The following is a 22,059-nucleotide window of genomic DNA, read 5'->3' on the forward strand; positions in this document are numbered from 1 at the left end:
GTATAGTTCTGTTTACAAAGTAGAAGTATCCCTGTGGTTGGAAGTAGATGTGTAAAAAAATTGTTAAAAGGAACCCTTTGTCAGAGGCTTTGTTAACTGAGGCACACTCAGATTACATACCACTGATAGTTAAAACAAAGTGAGATTGCTTGTTAAAAAGGTGTTCCTTGCATATACAGTGGTGCCTCGGGTTACGAAATTAATTCGTTCCGCTGTCAATTTCGTAACCCGAAAGGCTTTCGCAAGCCGAATCCCCATAGGCGCTAATGGGGAAAAGCCGCGATTTGGTGTGAAATCGCGCAGAAAAGCACCAAATGTTTTTTCGTAACCCGAAAAAACTTTCTTAACCCGGAAAAATTTTTTTAAATTATTTTTTTTCGTATCCTGAAAATTTCGTAACCTGGGTATTTCGTATCCCGAGGTACCACTGTAATCAAACAGTTACAAACTAGAAGTTTGATTATTCAGTGTAACATTTTTGGAGGAAGGATTACACTATCATGAAGAAGGTAAAAGGGGGGAGATTATAAAGATAAAGGACTTGTGGTGGTTTTGCAGTGTGGCATAGAACAAATCAGAGACCTAAACTAAGAGAAAAACCCTGGTTTATGATTATGGTTTGTCAGAAGACAGGAACAAGCCACAGATCCTGGTCTGAATGGCAAGCTATGGATGGAAAGCACCAGGTTTCTATACCTGCTTCTGCTGGCAGAAGCAGCCAAGTAGATGGGACTGAGAATAGCAATAGTAATAGCAAGTACCGTTTATCAGTGTACTTAAGCGCTCCCTAAGCTGTTTACAAAGTGTAAGCAAATTGCCTCCAACAATCTGGGTACTCATTTTAGTGACCTCAGAAGGATGCAAGCCTGAATTGAGCTTGAGCCCTTTTGCTGGTATCGAACTCGCAACCTTATGGTTTGTGAGTGAGTGGCTGCAGTACAGGCATTAAACCACTGCGCCACAGGGGCTCCTCTGGGAAGTGTGACAGACACACTTGCTTGCCCATGGTAAAACAGTATTTTAAAAAATTCTGCTCCATGATGTGCAAATTGGCCTTTTAGTATTATACTGAAGAGAAAACACAGTGTTTTAGCTATTTGGGCCATTTAGAGCTTTATGGGTGGAAATAAATGTTTTAAATTGTACCCAGAAGACCATAGGAATTTAATGCAAGTGTTCAGTCAAGGGCATGCTATCTCCAGGAGGCAGACTGTACATTCTGTACCAATTCAAGCTCAACAGGCGTTTATTATGTGCAATTGCAAGGTCTGGAGTGTAATTGGGATGTTTGTTTTCCTCCAAAGCATCAAGCAGTGTTGCTATTGAAAACTTGTCATGAGAATCTAATAAGCCAATGATTAAACACAAATAACAAATCCAAAGGCAAAATAGCGTCCTCATTTGCCTCAATATAATATAGTTATATTGGCAGATTTCTGTGACACCTAACAGAATTATGTATCTGTCAGTGCAAATCAGTGGGAGAATCTTAAAAGCCATGGGACAAGCCACATGTCTAAGGTACTCCTTTCTATGAGAGGAAAACTTCACTTGATTTGATGAATGAAAATGTACTGTCTTCCTTCAATGGCTTCCTAAAGTCATAATGGCTTATTCATTTATAAGCAGCATTAAAAGTAATCCTCAAGAATACTTTAGTCTCTTAGGAACTAAACAGTCCGGCATTATATGTGGGTGGGGGTGTGGCATGGGGGTGTATGCATGCTGGCTGCCCCCACACTGCTCTCATGCCAGCGTCACACTGTGCATCCAACCGTATGGTGGGGGGCATCATGGTACTCCATTGGCGCAGTGTTTAAATATGCTGCGCCAAAGGAGTGCTGAAAGGCCATGGCGGCGACAGCAAGGGTGCCTTTTTGTCAGTGATAAAAAGAGTGGCATTTTGCCATTCCTTCTAGCGCTGGCAAAGCACCAGATCAAGGCCACGGCATATATTTGCCGTGGCCCTGATCTAGCAATGAAAGAAGTGGCAGGACACCACTCCAAAGGGATGAACTGTTGAGCCCCTTAGAGTCCTGTTTTAGTTCCTTAGACTCCCTTAGAGTTAGATTTTCTGTAGAAGCCATAAATAACTAGACATGTGAAATAAAGATTCTGCAGTATTGTCACTTGAATAAACAGTTTCCTCACATTTCAACCAATTGCACTGTATGTTTTTTAGAAACAAACAAAAAAGCAAAACAGATGGAACTCAAAAAATGTCCCAATTATTTCCCACCTTTTGCCATTAGAATTTTTTTATAGTAGCCAATATAATGTTGTGGGACAAAAAAAATCCTTTGCCATTTTTTCTTTTTAACTTGGATTAAAAACTACTATTCAGCAAAGCAGAAGTGACATAGACTGGCCCCATTCAGGAAGACACTGGAAATCCCACTGGCACTGAGAAATACAAGAAGTTTACATTATATCCCAACCATACTAACACTCCAGACAATGGCATTCCCATTGAGGTTAAAAATATTTCACAAACTCACTCAATATCAATTGGTTTATCCAAGTGCATGATGGTTAGAAAGCAGCAGAACATCAAGCATTAAAACATTCAAAGCCTGATTTGCTCACTCTCTAAAAGAGAACTAGGAAGGAGCCAATCTCATTTGGTTTGGGAAGGGAGTTCTACAATGAGGGTGCAGCTGTGGAAAAGGCCCTGCAACATGTGTCTACCCACACAGTCTCCCTGGGTTATGGAAGATATAACAAGGCCCTCAGTTGTGAATGTAAGTTGCAAGCAGGGTCAGATGGAAGGAACTCCTTAGAATGGATGGATCCTAACCCATTTAGGAAAATATTTGTTTTTGTTTAACTGATTCCTGTTTTACCTTTTCAACCCCAAGGTGGTTTTCATTTTTAAAATACATAAATTAATATTTCATTGGTACTCTTTCTTTCCCTTCCACATTGTAGTACTCATTTATAGTTAAAAGCTATACTAGTCAATGGCTAGACAGACACTGCTGATTTAGGAACCAAAATGAAATGGCTGTATATTTGCCTGTCCCTGTTGACTAGTGCAATGAGAACAGGCAATTTCGAATGCAATCCTGTTACACTTGAATGCACTTTCTGTATGTACTGGAGAAGGAAAAAGAGAATAAAATACTTAATGGAAATAAGAACTATTTATGCCCCCCTCTCAGCAATTTATCACATATTTCCCTCAGTGCGGGCTGTGGACGAACTGGAGTCATCTGTGCCATTGACTATACACGGACCTTGGTAAAAGATGGGGTGAGTGTTTCATTTCTATATAAAACTGCAAGGAATTTTACAGTTTTTCATCCATGTTACGAGAAATCTGTTGCCTTGCATGCTATTGTTGTGTGTGGGGGTGCGGAGAATAGTATTTTACAAACCAGGCAAATAAAAGTAAAGGGGATGACTAATGATTTTTCTTGTCAGTATCATCGTCACTATCATTTATAACTTGCCTTTGCCCCCAAAATGGCAATCAAGGCAATTTACCTACAGTTTAAATTGTTTATGAAATGCAGTGCAATGTCAGGATGATTTGGACATGACATTTTCCATCACTAATAGTTCCTTTGTTTTGTTTTTTGTTTTGTTTTAAACCTAAGATTCTCCCAATAAATTTCAGCATTTTCAATATGATTCAGGAAATGCGTACTCAGCGGCCTTTATTAGTGCAAACTCAGGTATGTTGAAATGATTCTTGATTGTTTAGTTAATACTGAGCATAACTGAAATTCTGAGAAACTTGTTTGTGCAGTACTGTCCTTGCTGCGCTCTGATGAAGGAAATGCTTGAGTGGTGCAATGATGGGAAAGTTCCATTTATTATAACAGGAAACTTTCTGGAAGATATAAAAGGAATAGGTGGCGATGTTGTCCTAAGAAAAGACATAAACAAGGTGCTCAAGTGCTTTGTGGATGTTGTGCCCAGATGGTTGCCAAAAAAACAAAACCCCAAAACACCTGGTTGGTCAAATCTTACTAACCAATAATCCATTTGCAAAGTAGCAGTCCTGTGTTACTTGAAACTTAGTTAATAATTATAGAATCAGGTCTTGTCTTGTGAACTTTAACCCATAAGCAAGTTCATGTAGAGTAGTGCAGAAGCTTCCATTTCTACTTCTGCTTGCCAAGAGCAAGCATCAAATGCAGTCACATCTGCTTATTAAATGTGCATTTCCAACTTCAGCTTTGGGAAGTATAAGCAGTGACCCTTAGCTCACATTCTAGAAATGGTCAACACAGATTTTTATTATGCTAGACAGCCCAGACCTATATAACTGAGAAACATAATAAGCAAAAGTGACATATCTTCATGAGATTCTTTGATGTTATTTTTCAGGAGCAATATAAGCTGGTCTATGATGCTGTGATTGAGCTTTTTAAAAGGCACATTGAAACACTTCCCAATAATTCTGATGTGGTTGCTGTGGAGGTAAATGTTAATGCTGGATGTTTTTTGCATGCTAATTCTCCCCGACTCCCCTGCTTGCTTGTAGTCTAATATGTGACCATTTCTAATCTAGGTTAAAATTAAAATTCATAGGCCTGTTTTGATAAGCATTAGGATCTCCAAGAATGTTTAGGAGTGTATCTCAGATTGGCAGTGGTCAAGGATGGCACCATTATCTTCATTATCATCACTTCTCACCTTTTTCCCAGTCTGGAACTCAAGGCAAACTTGCAAAGGATAAAATTCACACAACTGTAAAAAGTGTTTCATAGACAAAATAACAATATAATTAAATAAACAATAGAATTAAAACAAGTTTTAAAAAATTTCCATTACATTCAACACAACAAATAAACATTTCAGAACATTCTAAAAAGTCATTTTCCTCTTGGGCATTCAGCCATCAAGGTCCTGCTGAAATAAAAAGATCTTCACCTGCCAACAGAAGGATAGCAGTCTAATCTCTCTGTGAAAGGAAATCCAGAGCCTGGGAATAGCTCCCAAGAAGGCCCTCTCCCATGTTCCCACCAGATGTACCTCAGTCCCTCTAACATTTCACAGATGAAAACTGGGACACATGAGGCCAAGCAACATCAGAGTGTGGTGAAGACAACAAAAGTGACTAATGAGAAAGAACACACAAACTAAGAGAGGCTGCAACAATTTGCTTTTTCCTGAGCCTACCTGAAATGGCAAGAGTCCAGCCCTCCTCTCCTCTCCCCACTGTTGGAGTGTATCAAATGTAACCTGCTTTTGCACTTTGAACTCAGTTTGCAGCAGCTGAAGTAAGATGAGGACAAATGAGGAAAGTGGGAGAAGGAGAAAGAAGCTGGGACATTTTGAAAACAATTGAAAAAGTGAGACACAAAAGGATTAATTGGGGCTGTCCCTGCCAAATCGAGACAGTTGGAAGGTATGGCCCGTTACAGATGGGCAAAATGTGGCATGGCGGTGGCGGTACTAGAGTTAGGGAGCGCGCACCATTCAGACGCTCCCTAACCCTAGTACATACTCCAAACGTCAAAATGGTGGCACCCTGTACACACGGGTGCCGCCATTTTGACGCAACGGACACTTAGCATCCATATGTCGTGGCGCACTTGTGACGTCACGAGTGCGCTTTTTGCGGGTTGTTTTTCTGCCTGCGGGAAACCGCGCGGTTTATCCGCTGTGGTTTCCCGCCAGCGGAAAAGGAGGTGGTGGTAGACCGCCCTTTTTGGGCTTGATACCTATAAGGGTGGAGAAACACAGGAGATTATCACATGAGGGGGAAAGTGGCAAGGATAAGGTATGCACAAGGCATAATAGCATGATTGTGGAAAAATTTTTTGCATGATGCCGCACTTATCCAGGGCTTCTCCTGTGAAGACCCTGGAATGCTCCAGCAACAAATCATTCTCGAGGAAGTCCCGTGAATTAGTTCTCAATCGCAAAAATGAAGCGCGACTGGGCAGGTACGAAAGTCAATGGCATTTCATTCTTGCAATTGGGGAAGCATTTTCCCAGAATGTATTTTGCCGGTGGCACGTCCTTCTCATGAGTACGATCAGTGTTGCATTGGATTTAGATCTTATTTATAAGGACATGTCCTACATTTCAACCTTATTTTCAGGAAGAATTAAAAGACGTCCCACATTTTGAGCATGACAAAGAAGCCCTCACCTAGTAGCACTGCACTTGCTGTTCCCTTTCGAGAAATTCATCTATTTGACAGCCTGACCTTGTTGCAAATGGGGAGAGAACCAATCCTTCTGAAGTTCTTTTTTTCATAGAAGCAGCAGCAGAAGGTTTGCCCCCACAGAGCTTGGGGTGCATTTAGAGGGGGAAAGGACAGCAAATGTGCTGTTAGGCAATGAGCTGCCTGAGGACACAATATAAATGTTGAAAGTTCCCCCCTCCCCTAATTTCAGCACAATGGACAAATGAAAGAAATAATTTACTGATAAATGCAGATTCAGTCAAGGGTTTGTTGCTAACAAAGTATAATTTAAATCATTTGTCTTGCTCATGTTTCTAGCAGGGACGTAGCCAAGGGGGGGGGTCTTGGGATCTGGACCCCCCCTTCCATTAGAAAAATGAATGGTGCGTGCTGCTGCGCCGCCGCAGCCAAGCCCCATTATAATGGTGGCACTTAGTCTGGACCCTTCCTAAAATCCTGGCTACGTCCCTGGTTCTAGAAGTGTATACAAGGCACTTTAATTAAGCTAAGAAGAAAAATACAGTTGAGTTAATAAAACACAGTATATATAATGCTGTAAATAAACCATAGGAAATTAATTTATATATATTAATGTTTTTAGCTTTTATTTGGTAATATCCTACATTTTTCTTGAAAGCCCTATATTTTTCTTGAATACCCTACATTTTACAGTGCCTTATCCCCCTTTGCAGTTAGGAAATTTGGTCACCCTGTGCTGATATGCTGTGTGGGTATGCTGCTCCAAATTAGATTAGCACAGGTTTGGATATAATTCACATAGGGAATGTGGCTGATGTAGGAGTGGCAGTTGGTTACTTCTGCATCAGTGAGATGATGGGTCCACTGTAGATGTTAGTCTAAAGTCCTTGTGGTTCAGCTATTAAAGGAGCTGAACCTATTTTGGGCTTAAAGCTGACCAGTTTGAATAGCTTTTTTAAAAATTCAGAGTGAAACCTGGAATGGATTCACCACTCCACTGAAATGGAAGCCATCTGCCAATGATGTGATGCAGTGCAACCAGTGTTTGTAGCAACTTCATATTTGGAAACATCCATAAAGCTTATAAATGCCAGCTCTGAAGGGGCAATGTGTAGGATTCAGAAAAGTCCCTGTGGATTAATTAATTTATCATGATGTGAAACATCCTGGAGTTGTAAAATCTGACAGCAAGAGACTACCATTTTGTAGAAATTTTCCTTTTCTATGCCTAGTATGCATAGTTCATTAATAAGTTTACATGCAGCAATTAAGTGATAGAGGAGAACAAAGGTTAAACTCTGATTTTTAATTTTAGTCTTAATCCTTCTTATCAACAGGAGTCTACCTCCCCCTCTTATTTTTGTTTGTTTTGCTTGCAGAGGCTTCTAGCGTTGTAAACAAAACAGGGGCACACTTGCTATCTCATATGCTGTGCGCAGCACTGTGGTCTAGCAGAAGAATGCAGCCAGATTTACACACATTTCAGTCAGGATGTGGTTTGGCAGATATTGGCTATTTATTCTTTCAGCTTTTAGGATCTGCTAAAGGGGGCCTTTGTATAAACGTTTTATCACAAATTGAACTAGAGGATAAAACTTAGGTACAATAGCCAAATCAAACCTAGCTTCTGTTTAGTACAACTGAGCAATAACATGAAAGCCCTAAATGTTGTGAGATGTTTGGGGTGCCCCTATATAGACATTTCTTACACATCTGCTTCTGCTTCCACTGCTGGAAGAAGAATATATGAGGAGCAATCCCACAAGGAGAAAAGTGTGGTCTTGTGATCTTCCTCTGTTTGAAGGGTGGTAGGCAGGGGCCAAAGAATTGGTGGGGTCTGGTGAACATCAGAACATCTTCTTGAAGAGTCTGTACAGATATGCCCGTACTTAAAACTTCATTCTTATTTCCTAGTCCACTAGTTTCTTTACAGACAGTGCTATTCTTGTAGGATGCTGATATAGAAAGATATAGATTATTGTTTACTATTGTCGCCATCTGGTGGAGTTTGGCAAGTGTTCTGGCAAGAACATCAGGGCACGAAGGCATAATCGTATTGTAAATGAAGATTTTGTATAGAATTTAACCAGTTCACATCACAGTAGCACCATTCATATCTGATACTGAATTAGTGTTCAGTATACTAAGGAGATGCAGTCCAGTTGCAGGATGCAGGTGCGTATTATCGCTTGTAATTGGCCACAAATTCTGCTGGGCAATTGCATCCCGGATCATAAACACGCTTCAGAGGCTGCTTTTCAAAGTCAGGAGCTTTCCATATTTGAAAAGAGGCCTCTGATGCACACCTGGGACACGGGATGCATGCCAGGATGCAATCGCCTGACAGAATTGGTGGCGAATTACAAGCAATAATACCCACCTGTATCCTGCAACATGGCTGCATCCCATTAAGGAGCAATCGGGTCATTTGTCCATGCGATAATCTCCTAAAACTTCCCTTTTCAGTTTGTCCATCTGTAAGTACATTGTATATCTATGTGTGTGTATTTGCTGCTGGATAATATATCTCGAAGTCATCTGTCAGCATTTGTTGCCAAGAACAGAATGCCAATTGGCTTCTCTCAATATCTTTAAAATTTTATACATTCATAACAAGACAGATCTTTTTTAAACAATCCTCCATTAAATGTGGTTAAGGGTGGGTTTAGCACTGATATTTACTGTGATTGACTAGCCAGGTTAGTAAATAATCCTGATTAAGGAGGGAACCTAGTTAATCTCAACCACAGTTAGGATAAAGAACAAACCCGACATTAGCACTTCGCAAGCTAAGACAACTGCATGTCTCATCTGGGAGAAAGCCAGGATAAAAATACAATACAATACAAGCTCATTGCTTATACTTGTGGGTCCAGGCTCCACACAAGGTGACTGGATTTGGAAGCCACCATTTTTATTTTCTTTAGTTTCCTCAGAATGACATTAAGTCTGATGTCTGGGCCACTGCAGGAATTTCCAAGCTGCCTTAGAGCACTTTTGCTGCCATTGTTAAGTAAACTGAGAGACATCATTTAAGAGAGGGAATGCCAAATAGTGTTGAAGGACTCTTTAATCTCAGATCCAGTCTTAATGGAAAGAGGGACTGATTTGAACTGGGAAGGGAAGAATACAGTATATAGCAATTGTGTGATCCCATGTATATTGCCTTCACTGTGTCCAGGAAAACTAAGCAGTTGTGTCTGTACCAATCTGTTTGAACTACATTTCTCAGAAGCCTCAGATGGCTTGGCCAAGGAGTTCTGGGAGCTGCAGTCCAAAACATCTGGAGGACCAAAGGTTTGGAACCATTTCCGTAGCACATCTATAGGAATCGTGCAGATCTCCAGAAGTTGCTAGACTGCAAGTCTGAGCATAGCCAATGGTGAGGAATGCAGAAAGTTGCAGGCCAACAGCATCCAAAATGATGCATGATTCCCACTTATGCCCTAACAGCATGCCTACCATAAGGAAACATTTCAAGCAGCTTTCATGTGGCAGCTAACTTTCTCAGCTTTGGCCCTGACTACACTCAGAAAACAAATATATGTGCAATAAGCTACTCAACAAGGGAGAGACATTTCACATATCCATTATAGGCAATAAATGTGAGTCAACATTTTTTCTGGAAGACCAACCACCCCAGTTGTCGGGGTCGTCCAGGAAATGAGTAAGAAGCCTTACATAGCCAGTAACAGCAGCGCAAATATTCATCCGTGATTCAGAGAACAGGGACGGCCTTGAGAAATGCTTAAGCATTGCAGTGACCCTCTGATACATTCTAGATACCGATGCAAGATTCAGCCTTGTAGTTCATGTTTAGGCTACCTTCCCCACCATGATTGTCAGTGATCCTATTATTTTGGGACCTAATAAAATCTGGAACTTCTGCTCCAGATTCAGTCTTTTCAGCCATGGGACCCACCTTTAGTCCAAACATGGACTTGGAGACTCACTTCTTAATTTCCAACATGACATCTGTTTGGTGATAACACTCCTGTTGCACCCTCCTTAATTTATGTTGTGAGAGTTCCAACCCACCAGGTTTAGTCCAGTGTTCTAGTCACTTAGGTCTACAAAACCATACCTTTGTATCTTTGGCAGACTAAAACTAATCAAACAACAACAACAACAAAACTCCAGACTCCACATGGGGAAACTTCTTTCCTGAAACAGTTGAGCAGGTAAGAACAGGAATAATTCTTAAACGTAGCAAATCCAGGCAAAATTAACTCTAGAATGACTACAATCTTGTAAAGAGCTGGAAGTAAGTCTCGTTGAACTCCAAAGAACAGTTCTCATTGCACTGAAAATCTCATTGATCTTGGTGGGAAAGTTGAAACATTCCATAGGAGAGCACAAGATGCAGTAGTATCAAACTTTGGCTAATATGTTTGTACCCATTGTTTCTTCTTAGTTGTAGTGAGAACAAATTTAGACACAGAGGCAAAACCATTTATTCTGGTCTTTTTTTTTTCATTTGACCCTCCAGTTGTACCTAGCTTTTCCTTAGCAGGGAACTGCATAAAGGATAATGTCTGCCAATGGCCCTTCTCCAAAACAAACATATTTGCATCTCTAACTGTGCTCATTGGGAACTGTCCATCTTTTCAATTTGCCTGGCAAGAATTCTGTGCAATCTGGAATATATGCTTTCGTATGTACAGAAAGTTATCCAAGAGAATAATCAATAATTTTATGCATCTTTTATGAATATTAATAGCATCTATCAAATGATAAAGAAGCAGCTATGCTGGGGGCAGCTTCTGAAAATTATTGTGTGATGCCAGCTTCAGCAATTGAGCCTAACATGAATTGCCTTGGTCACATGCCATGGGGAAGCATTTCCATCAGCTTCCTTTAAGCAGCCTTTTCTTTGAATTATTAGGGAGATAAATGTAGGTTTTTAATGTTTTACACAATAAGGAAACATTTGTGGTCCAAAATCCTTAAAAGAAGGCTTGGTAAAACTTAATACAGAAATAAGTATGGCTCCTTTAGAGGTCTGTTTTCTGTATGAGGGAGGGAACTATGTGGGCTTCATTTGGGCAATTATGTAATGTCGTAGAGGTTTACATTCATGCAAGGGGTCCTCTGTACAGGCTTAGCTCTGAAAAACATTTTATCTTTCTTGCAGTTCGGTGCAAGGAGAAGAGGAGAAACCTCAGTGTTCTGGTCACAATGTGTGGGGCTTAGATAAACATGGCCGATCCAGAGATGACTCTTGTTCAATTAGACAGGCACTTTCTATGAGAGCTTTGAACATTTGCCCAAGCAGAAACACAACAGCAGAATGGAACACTTGGTCAGCAAAACAGCCACTCCTTAAACATCACAGTGTGGACTTTGACAATCTTGTTTGGACAGAAATGCCTCTCCGTTTGAAACCTGGAGGCGAAACTGTCACAAGCTTAGATACAAAGGTTTCTCTAACACGGACAAAATCAACCCCTTTTGAGCTAGCATCACAAAAAACATCCCAAATGTTGACAAGAAAGGGCCCCAATTCCTGCCTGGGCCTTGACTCAAGTCATTCAAATAAACTGTCTAGCAATGACCAACGTTGTATATTCAGGAAGTTACACAAGCAGCCCTGTACCTGGTCATCAGAAGATCCTTACTTTTCCTCTCTCTCATCGGATGAGCCGTGCTCTCCGGAACTCCCCAACTCTGCTGTGGGTCCATCTGAAATTGTTTCCTCAGTTTCCCATGCTGTGGACTTCGCAGACCGGTCCTTGGATGGCACAAATCCAAGCCATCAATGGTCCATGCCTCAGGGCCAGAATATTCAACTTGCCACTCCTCAGGCTCAGAATCCTCAACTTTTGGACACAGTGGAATCAACCTGCCAGAGTAAGGTCATGAATGAGTGGGATAACTAACTGATATTTCTTGTTAGGGCAAATTTGGTCCCACTTTGGGGGGGAAATGTTCAAAGAGAGGGTGTTTTAAAGCTATGTCTTTCAACACGAAAGTTCTGGGATTGATGCAGTTGCTTAAAGCCATCTTTCCCTTTGTAATTCACCTGTAGTTTGTATGATATCATAAAGGAATATCGGTATATGTTGTTTAAGGTCACATTTTCCAATCTGGGTGTCTCATCCATATGTTTTGGACTACAACTCTCACCATAGGCCATGGCTGCTGGAGGCTGGTGAGAGTTGTAGTTCAAAATATCTAAAGAAACTTGGGTTGGGGAAGGTTGAATAAAGAATTCAGAGTCCTTTAAAAAAAATCCATCCTCTTACGCAATTGCCTTGGCTAACCAGCAGAAATCAAATAACAAGCACAACTGGTACAGAACTGTGACACAGATCTAAGTGGAAAACTAGTAGCTTTTTCATATACGATATGTTATCTTGAATTGCCAATGAGTTTTTCTGTTTCATTATTTATGTCAGGGATGAGCAATGTGTGGCCCTGCCCCCCCTCCCCCCGGTTTTTGCAGGCCTTGTCTCCCTAAAGACATTTCATTTTTCTGGCCAAAATGGAGTGAATTGCTTTTCCTGAATGTTTTGATATGATTGCCCCCTGAATGGTTTGATATTAAAGTGCTACTTTTAAAAAATAATTCAGAAGTGGATTTTTAGCCACTTTCAGTATTGTTGTTTGCTTGACATTTTTTGGAAGTCTGTGTAGTCTCCAGTGGGTCTCAGAGCTTTCTGTCCCTAAAGTTGGCCTTCCTGATTTATGTGGGGATATATATATATATATATATATATATAGAGAGAGAGAGAGAGAGAGAGAGAATTTCCTTGCCTTTCCCTGCATTGACATTTTGGGCAACAAAAATCTGTGACAAAATGCTAGCTGTACATAAGTTTCCTTGCCATATATCTGTGGAAGTAGACCAAGCTTATGCTATACAGTCTACCCTTTCTTTACGTGGTGAAGTCCGCCTATACCAGAGCCCCCTTTAAATGAATGGGGTTTGTGCATGTGGCAGTGTGGTGGTGCGCACGCGCCACAGGTGCATGCCCTATTATTCCATATGGGACGCACCGCCCCTTCTCCCAGCGTGGCTTTCAGCATATGCTGAAAGCCTTGTAAAGTGCGCCCGTGTATGACGCAGGCACACTGTAGTTTCTTTTGCACAGTTAGTCTCAAAGGTGCTACAAAATCCTTTTGCATATTGATATTCGATACCAACACAACATCTTTTAATACTTTTCTTTATTAGAGTTACAGGTCTGAATATAGTGAAAGGCTATGTAGGTTTTCCACTGATTGAGAAATATTTTGCTATTTATATTGATCACCCCCTTATTATTTATTTTTTTTTATAAAAGATGAGTGAGATGATAGTGGTGTATGACTGCAGCAGGTGTAGTTGAGTTGGTGAGCACATGTTTTTGATGCAGAAGGCCCCAGGTGCAGCTGGGGATGGCTATAGGGAGGAAGCAAAATGTGGGGTTTGCCTCCCCAAATAAGAATTTTGCCCCCACAATTAAAATTTATTTCACTCCCCAAACTTCTAGCATTGCAGTAGCTTAAGTTGAACATTTAGAAATGGAGGTTAGGCAGCCAAGGTAGGGAGTAGCCAAAGTTACCAGGGAAGAAGAACACAGCAAATCGTAGAGTTCAATATATTAATTATTTTCAATGTCTCACTCTCTGCGATGCTAGAAAATTGGGGAACTGAAGGAAAATTGAATTTGGGGGCAGAAATCTCATTGGAAGGCAATGCCCTCATTTTGCTCCTGCAATACCTATACACTTGCAGGTATGACCCGACACTTTCAGTTTAAAGGATTCCAAGTAGGAGAGCTGAGAGACACATCTGTGTAAGATTTTGGATTGCTATTGTTCATCAAAACAGACAAAATAAGGCTGGATAGGTCAACAGAATAAGCTAGTGTAAGGATCAGGCTATCTTCCATACCTCTCACACCCACAAAACTGATGCTGCAGAATAAACATCTATGTAAGGAAGTATCTAAAGTCAATCAGTGGAGGCAGGAACATTCTGCAGACCCTTGTATTTAATTTTTTTTTTTTAAAAAAAATAATCATATTCCACAGTCAGAATTTGAACATTTACTGTATGAACTACAACTTCCACAATCTCTAGGGAATGATGGGGGCTGTAGTTCAAAGCTCTACTCATTGCTACAGGAAGTATTTATATATAAACTCAAGCTTGTTAACTTCTCCCTCCCTTTTTTTATTTTCAATTAGTAGGTTCTTCCCAGCTGGATGAAGACATTCCTCCTCCATTGCCTGAAAGAACCCCTGAATCCTTTATTGTACCTGGAGAAGATGGTGAGTTCAAATAGCTAAGCAAAGAGAGTTATATAGATGGCAGAGCATGCTGTGAAAAATGTAGCCATCTTTCATTACTTAAAAACATGTCCAAAAAAGTTTAATTTTTAAATCAATCAATTTTGATTTCTCTTTTTATTGTTTGTAGATATCCCTTTGTTGGCAATTTCAAATCACCAATCACTATCCAAGAAAGAAAAAAGCAGAATCTCTAAAGAATGGAGCAGCTTGTCTCAGCTGAAATTTCTTGATGACTCTGTGAGACTAAGGCCAAGTAAGGTAACTTATTAGGCATTCTGCACATCTCAGCCAGCAATATTGCTACATAGATTTCTTGACTTCTGCCAAAGTGAAGGCTACTACTCTGACTAACTGGATTGCTGCAGGAATTGTGCTGATATTCCAGTGGCTGAAGCTAGGGTAATATGTATTTCTAAACTAACAGGCTGTATTACATTTGAGCGAGTTGAGTGGTAATAGGGTGTCTAGATATACCCAGAAAACGTCAGCATTGATGGCAGTAGATGCTAATTCCAGTGTTGTCCTCAAATGCAGTGACAGTTAAGCATCCATGAAAATAAGAGGACTGGATTACCTAGGGCAAATCACATTTTTTTCAGCCTCGGAGGAAGGCAAAGGCCAAATCTCTCAGACCAAGAAACCCACTGATAGGTTTGCCTTGTGTGTGTTGTGTGTCTTCAAGTCATTTTTTGATTTAATGGGTTTTGTTGGCAAGATTTGTTCCTGTTCAGAGGAAGTTTACCATTGCCTTCCTCTGAGGCTGAGAGCATGTGACTTAACCAAGTTCTCCCAATGGGTTTCATGGCCGAGGTGGGAATCGAACTCTGGTATCCAGAGTCATGGTCGAACACTCAAACCACTACACCACACTGAATGCCATATGTTGGAAACATCTTGAAGGCACATAACAGCAAATTAGGCAGACTTTTCTAAACTAAAAGTATAGAGAGAATTGTGGAAGGAAAAGCAGATTAATTTTTAGCAGAAATGTGACCAGCACTCTCTGGCACTTGCCAGTACCACAATTTAAACATTCCTTTTTTGCTCACTGCAGATATTTTTTAAAAGAGAGAGGTGATTTAGTTGAGGTCCGCCGGTATCATTTTAAAGAAAAGAATGACACTTCAAGTTCAGACCCTGTCTCCTGAATTAAGTGACCCTTAATTTAAATCAGTTTTGAAACAGTAAAAATGTCATTAATGTGTGGATAGCATATGAAATATATACCTGCCTTCTGTTGCAATGATGGTGCCATGTACGTGTTTATGTGCATTCATTCAAAATTAAATATAGTGAAAACTGAGCTGAGAATATAAATGCATTCTCTTTTTGTTCATTTTCAGAATGTGAAGCTACAGAGACCCAGATCAGGTATACATTCTCTTGTCACTTAATCTGCACAGTTATTATAAAGAAACTAATGATCAAATTAGATGCTATGGGGAACATTTAGTTCCTCTGATTAACCCATTTTGTCCAGTGAGATTTCCCCAGCAATACTTCTATCATCATTCAGACTTTCAAATTAAGGCTGTTTATGTCCGACATGCAATATATTTCACTGCTTGAATGAGGACTGCAAAACATATTATACATTTAGTCTATATTAAATTATTAACCTGCTTTCTTTCTCAGAACAGGATTTCCTCAGAGATACATGCTTCCACCATCAGCCTTGTAAATTATAGTCAACCCTCCACATCCATGGATTCTTTATTCACAGATTCAAATATCCAGAGCATGAAAATATTTTAAAAATATATAAATTCTAAAAAGCAAACCTTGATTTTACCATTTTATAGAAGGGACATCATTTTACTATCCATTGTATTTAACAGGATTTGAACATTTATGGATTTTGGCATCAATGGGGGTTCTGGAACCAAACCACAGTAGATACCAAGGGCAAACTGTAAACTCTTGTTTACATTCTAGTGACCATTTACAATACAAAACTTGGTCAGAAACATAGGGAAGAAAAATCGTAAACTGCAACAGACAGTGTATGATTTTGACCACTTGGGGGAGTAGCTGTGCAAAAGAAAAGAAAACTCCTTGATAATCCTATTGTTCAGTTTGCCTCTGAATATAGCCTATTTTTATGTCCTATTTCATAACAATCTATTGCCTTTATTGTCAGTAGAAAGCAGCTACTGTAGTGCCTACTAGGTTATATCCCAGCTACGTTATGTTCCTCTGTGTCACAATGCCCTGTTAGTTTCCTTCTCCTTTACAAAATCCTGCAAGATACAATAATGTATTATAGGACATATTTTCAGTGGTTCTCCATATTTACCTGTTCTCTTGGGAAGGACTGTGCATTAATAGTGATGTCAGACTTGAAGAAACTGGAGATGATCAATGGTTCATTTAACAAACCCATTATAGATATTAAGGATTTTGGGAAGTGGGCTAATAGAAATGGGTTTTTTTAATGTTGCAGTTGTTGTTTTAAATTGTGTGTTGTTACAGAGATTCCTCAGAACCGATCCTCATCCCCTTCTCCTCCCCCACTTCCCGAGAGAAGCCCTGAGTCATTTATTCTTGCAGATGATGACTGTAAGTACATTTGGTTTTGTTGTTTTGTAACAAGCAGTGTTTGGCCTTCAGTTTGACCTTATTTTAGTCATATAATAAGAAATGACAAATATAGATTGTTAAAGCTGGTCATTCAAGGCAAAAGAAATGCTGTGATAGAATAGATGGAAGTATACATAGAAGAAGACCCTGAAAACCTTTGAAAATAGTTTGGATGCAACACAGGATCGTTTATTTAGAACAGCCACATCCAAAGATAGTTTAGTCCCAAAGATGCTCACCTTCTGGGAGGAGAGGAATGAGAAGAGAAAGAAGAAGGTTTTGTAGCAAGGGTTTTAGAAGGAGAAAGGAACCATTAATATATCCATATTTTTCTATGGGCTTAATTTATTCTCTGAGGAAACATGTTCATCAAGTTGATGCAGTACTTTCACATCCGGATCCATCCTTCCATCATTACTTACCACTGGCTGGGTCTGATGGGACTTTCAGTCTGGCAATATTTTGAGGGCATAGGTCCTCATCCATTTAATCCCACCTCAATCCTTGGGAGAGGCAAGAAATATAAATAAACTATTATTATTATTATTATTATTATTATTATTATTATTATTATTCAAATGGCTGTTTACTTCCCACAGTTTTGTTTTGTTTTTTAATGAATGATCTATAGAAACTCTTGATTTGTTTCAGTGTTTGAAATCTATGCCTCTTTGAAGCTTCACCGTATCACAAAACCTCTAGGGAATTCCTTTTTCCCCCTTCTTACTTGTAGTTTAAGTATGGCACACCTTGGTTCATCTTGATCACACTACACACACTGCACTTTAGATTAGAGGTTGTCAGCCTTTGAACTTCCAACTGTTTTGTGCTTCAGGTCACAGATGAATTCTGGGACCTGAAGTACAAAATATCTGGAGGACCAAAAGTTGAAAACATTTGTGAATGATAAATGTAGTATTCATAATGCCTAGTAGTGATCAACCAGCTCCAAGTTTTATTATTTTTATTATCACCTTTAAAGGAACGATCCAAGATTTTGAACCTATTTTCGAGATAGGAGTCAGCATTTTGGATACCTCCTTTAAATTTAAACTTGGAGCAGATTCACACACACATGAAAGCCAGCAGTGATGTATTAAAGTCTTTTACTCCAAGTCTCAAGTGAAGTCTCAAACCTCTACTTTCAGATCTCTAGTTGAGTCTCAAGTCGTTACAAGATACTTTCAAATAAAGTCTCAAGTCAAGTCTCAAGTCAGGGAGCTATCTTTCAAAGAAAAAAAGGAAAAGAAAGAGAGAAAATATTTTAGAAGGATCTTTTTACCCATTGCCTAACACATTTATTTTCTGTTCCCTTCCGAAAAGCACGCCTGCTGCTCAAAGTGAATGATGCCATGGACTTTTCTAATATATTCTTGGGTTAGGAAGCTGGGGGGGGGGGGGGGGTTTGAGGCCCAGAGAACATTTTATAATTGTCACTGAAGTTTTTTTGCAGCCATGAAATATGGAACCCAGTGTTTTTTAAGCTTGTAAATGCAAAAATATATGTACAAGCTTAAAAAAAAAAACACCCTGGGTCCCACTTTTCAACTGATTCCATTTTCTGACAGGGCCTTGATCCCTAACCTGTCAGGTGAGCAGGGACTTTCTGTATGGCAGATGTAAAGTACCACTTCCATCATGTGACTGGAAGGCAAACATGGAAGCATTTTTCAAAGGCGGAAGACTGTTTTCTATTCTGTAATATTTTTAGATGAATGGTACTGAACCAAGGCCAGCAGGTTGATCACTGAAAATATACAACTTGTGAGTTGAGTTGAGTCAGTACATCATTTCTTGTGGAGTTGAGTCCTTGAATCTACTTGAGTTCGGCTTGAGTCTGAGTCAGTCAACTTGAGTCTACATCACTAGAAGCCAGCAGTGCAATTTATCATGTCTTAGCACCACAATTCATTTTCAGCTCCAGGGCTCGGACATGTAAATGAAAAAGGTACTACTGAGCACATGAATAATTCCCTTTTCTATGCCCTATCCTACATAATTAGGATTAAGAAGAAGGCCCTGAAGGTGGAACTGGTCAAGATAGGCTTTCTCACATAATAACACCTTCATGTGCAGGAGTATTCTCAAATTATTCTTTTGCTGAATGTATTTTATTTCCATAGCTCAGCCATCTGTTATGAACAATGTCATGGGGCTTGGAGACTCTGGAATTAAGCTGTCAGAGAAGACTTCTAAGGAAGCAAAATTCAGGAGGAGTAAGGTAAAGAAACATGGAGGAGCTAGGAAGTATGGGAAGGGATAACTATACCTTCTCTATGACTATGTGTTTGATTACAAGTTTTCAAGGAACTGAGCAACAAGATTTCCCTTTACCATGTTAATCATACAAGTTTCAAGTGTGCAGGAGATTCAGGTGACTTTTCCCAGGGTAGTATTTTTCTGGTGGAAAAATTGCATTCCTGTAGGATTTAAGCCGCACTTTACAACTGGAAAAATATATTTCCTCAGCTCCAACAGCCTTTTTTTTTTTTTTTTTTTTTGTAATCATGTGTGCTATACAGGATGAGATTGCACATGTCAAACTTACATATTGGTTAGTACCTACAGCAGGGGTTGGCAACCTGCGACCCGCGGGCCGGATGCAGCCCGGCAAGGCCTTGGGGCCGGCCCCAGCCCAGTCCTGCCGCCGATTGCCGCCGGGGCCTTTGGCCTCTCACGCGCAGGGGCAAGGGGGGCAATTGTCTATAGACGCCTCAGAAACATGCATTTATATTAACATTTTTTTAAAAATCAGCAAATTTTTTTGCGTGTCCTCCACTTTTTAAAAAAAAGTGTCCACCATTTGAAAATGTTGTCCTACATTTGTCCCGGTTTATTTATTTATTTAATTTTTTTTTTAATTTTTTAATTATTTATTTTTTGGCTTCGGCCCCCCCAGTTATCTGAGGGACAGCAACCTGGCAACCAGCTCAAAAAGGTTGCCTACCCCTGACCTACAGCATCAGTGTTCATCACATGTGATGAATGACAGTTTTCCCCAAAGGGTGACCATGTGCTTCACAAAGGACAGTCCTCTATTTGAGGACATCCTTTATTTGAAAGTTCAAGTCTCATTTAAAGGTAGCTGAACCAGAAGAAGAGAGAGCAGACAGACCCTTGACGTTGTCCTCCACCTGGACAGCAGGCTGGGCAGGCACATAGGCCACCTGGCAATAATCTTTCACAGGTACTGAGTTTCTATTTAAGTTATAGTAATGGTTTCTTATGATGTTTCTATACTTACAAAACATTTATGCAAACTGTTGTCATCTTTAGCCTTTTTGACACCGTAATCTTTTTTTTTTTTACTGATACAAAGATGGCCACCCCATCTCCCTCCTGAATATGTGCACATTCACACCACCACACCACGCTCCACCTTAGTGTCATATTGTATCCCCTATCATTTTAATTTTTTGGAAGCTGAGTGTTCCCTGACTGTTTTTCTTCAGAAAAAGAACCCTAATCTAGCCCTTCAAACAAACCAACAAGACTATACCTTTCCTGTTCAGCACTGTTCCCGGCCACACTTTGTTATATTTCTGGCCCACTTTTTCAATAAAAGTTCTCTTCCAAAGAGGCTTGCTGGCATTAAAATTCAATTTGCTGTGCTAGCGGCAGGCAATGTGCTCAAATGAAAAGACACCCAGGAGTTACCACTCACATTTGCAAAGAAAGATACACAAGGGAAAAGGCAGCAGAGGGAAATTAGTTTAACAGTGCCAGAGGGAAGAAGTGAGTGGTTTCCCAGACTTTTAAATCCAGGTTGAATTTTCCTTCTTAGGATGAAGGCGACACAGTAGCCCTGTTCACCCTCAGTCCTGTAAGAAGTATCCGAAACTGAGCGACCTTCTCCTCACTACTGCAGTCCAAAGCTTGGGAAAGTTATATTTGCCTAGCAAATCCCATAATCCCCCCAGACAGCATGGCCATTGGCCATATTGGCTGAGGATTCAAGATCTGAAGTCTACAGTTTTTCCAAAGCTGTGCGGTTTGGGCAGCTGTGGTCCAAAACTCTTCCAAAGCTCTTCCAGCTGTTTTTCAAATCTTTCCAAAGCTTGGCTGCAGTCATTGGAAAACTGACAATTGCCAACTGCTTGCCTTTTTTTAAAAACAACAACAACAACAAAAGGCCATTTCCCAATTTCTTCATCTTTAGATTTTAAGTCTATGCATTTCCTCTCTCCAGTTGAGCATATGTATTTTTAAATTATGGTTTCCCTTTTACAAAATAACAAATACTACAAGATTCCCCCTCTGCCTGCCTGCATCCATACTGTGGAGGAAAAAATGTATGATGACAGTAACACAAAACAGTCCAAGTAAAGAGTTAAAGTCCCAATAGTAGTAGTGGTGGTAGGAATGGAAGGAGGGAAGATTTCTCTTGTTTTCGAGAAAAGGTGCTAGGTGGAGGAAATAACACCTTTAATATTTTTCATTGTGAGCGCTAGAGGGCAATCTAAGCAAGAAAGAGAAATAGTTATGAAAGTGTCAATCGCAACTTAATAACACTGTGTGTGTGTATGTATGTGCTTTCAAGTTGCACGTTAATTTATGGAGACCCCATGAATTTTATAGGGTTTTCTTAGGCAAGGAATACTCAGAGGTGGTTTTGCAGACCCTTCCCCTGAAATATATCCTATATTTCTCCCCATATGGGACCCAAGGTGGCTGACAATATTTAAGCTGCATCGAAATACAGTTAAAACAATGCATGATACAGTTTTTTAAAACAGCAACAATGAAAAAAGCAATCACTTTAATCAATTTTGTGTCATCTATCCCCGATTCTAATGTTGTCTCTGTATGATGTCACAGAGGTGATATCCTATGCCAAGAGTGCGATGTAAACCTTACATGAACCCAACAAATAGTCACTGTTGCATGAGAATATAGATTTCAAAATATTCTTCACTGATTTGTCCTTGCTTTTTAATACTCTGTTAAGAGTATAATTGATGTATGTCCCCACAGTATTGTTGCATCAGTAAATCAGTAAATATCTACTGTCTCCATTAAAAATCTAATTAATGTCCCAGGAAAATCACTAAAAGCCAGAGTTTCTTGCTTGTGCA

The 22,059-nt window shown here is 39.9% G+C and overlaps 1 protein-coding gene across 1 annotated transcript in view; it reads left to right on the plus strand.

Moving 5' to 3' along the window:
* The window catches only part of PTPN22 (protein tyrosine phosphatase non-receptor type 22), a 51,457-nt gene that overhangs the window by 24,206 nt on the left and 5,192 nt on the right, over window positions 1-22,059 (plus strand). The window contains exons 9-18 of the mRNA XM_089518566.1: window positions 3,186-3,252; window positions 3,600-3,677; window positions 4,336-4,428; window positions 10,226-10,305; window positions 11,259-11,974; window positions 14,300-14,383; window positions 14,532-14,662; window positions 15,748-15,775; window positions 16,877-16,963; window positions 19,108-19,205. Of these exons, the coding sequence (XP_089374692.1) occupies window positions 3,186-3,252; window positions 3,600-3,677; window positions 4,336-4,428; window positions 10,226-10,305; window positions 11,259-11,974; window positions 14,300-14,383; window positions 14,532-14,662; window positions 15,748-15,775; window positions 16,877-16,963; window positions 19,108-19,205 (1,462 nt within the window). The remainder of the gene's footprint in view (window positions 1-3,185; window positions 3,253-3,599; window positions 3,678-4,335; window positions 4,429-10,225; window positions 10,306-11,258; window positions 11,975-14,299; window positions 14,384-14,531; window positions 14,663-15,747; window positions 15,776-16,876; window positions 16,964-19,107; window positions 19,206-22,059) is intronic.

Source organism: Sceloporus occidentalis, unplaced genomic scaffold, assembly GCF_023333645.1.
Source record: "Sceloporus occidentalis isolate IW3139 unplaced genomic scaffold, rSceOcc1.0.p SCAF_3, whole genome shotgun sequence".
NCBI lineage: Eukaryota > Metazoa > Chordata > Lepidosauria > Squamata > Phrynosomatidae > Sceloporus > Sceloporus occidentalis.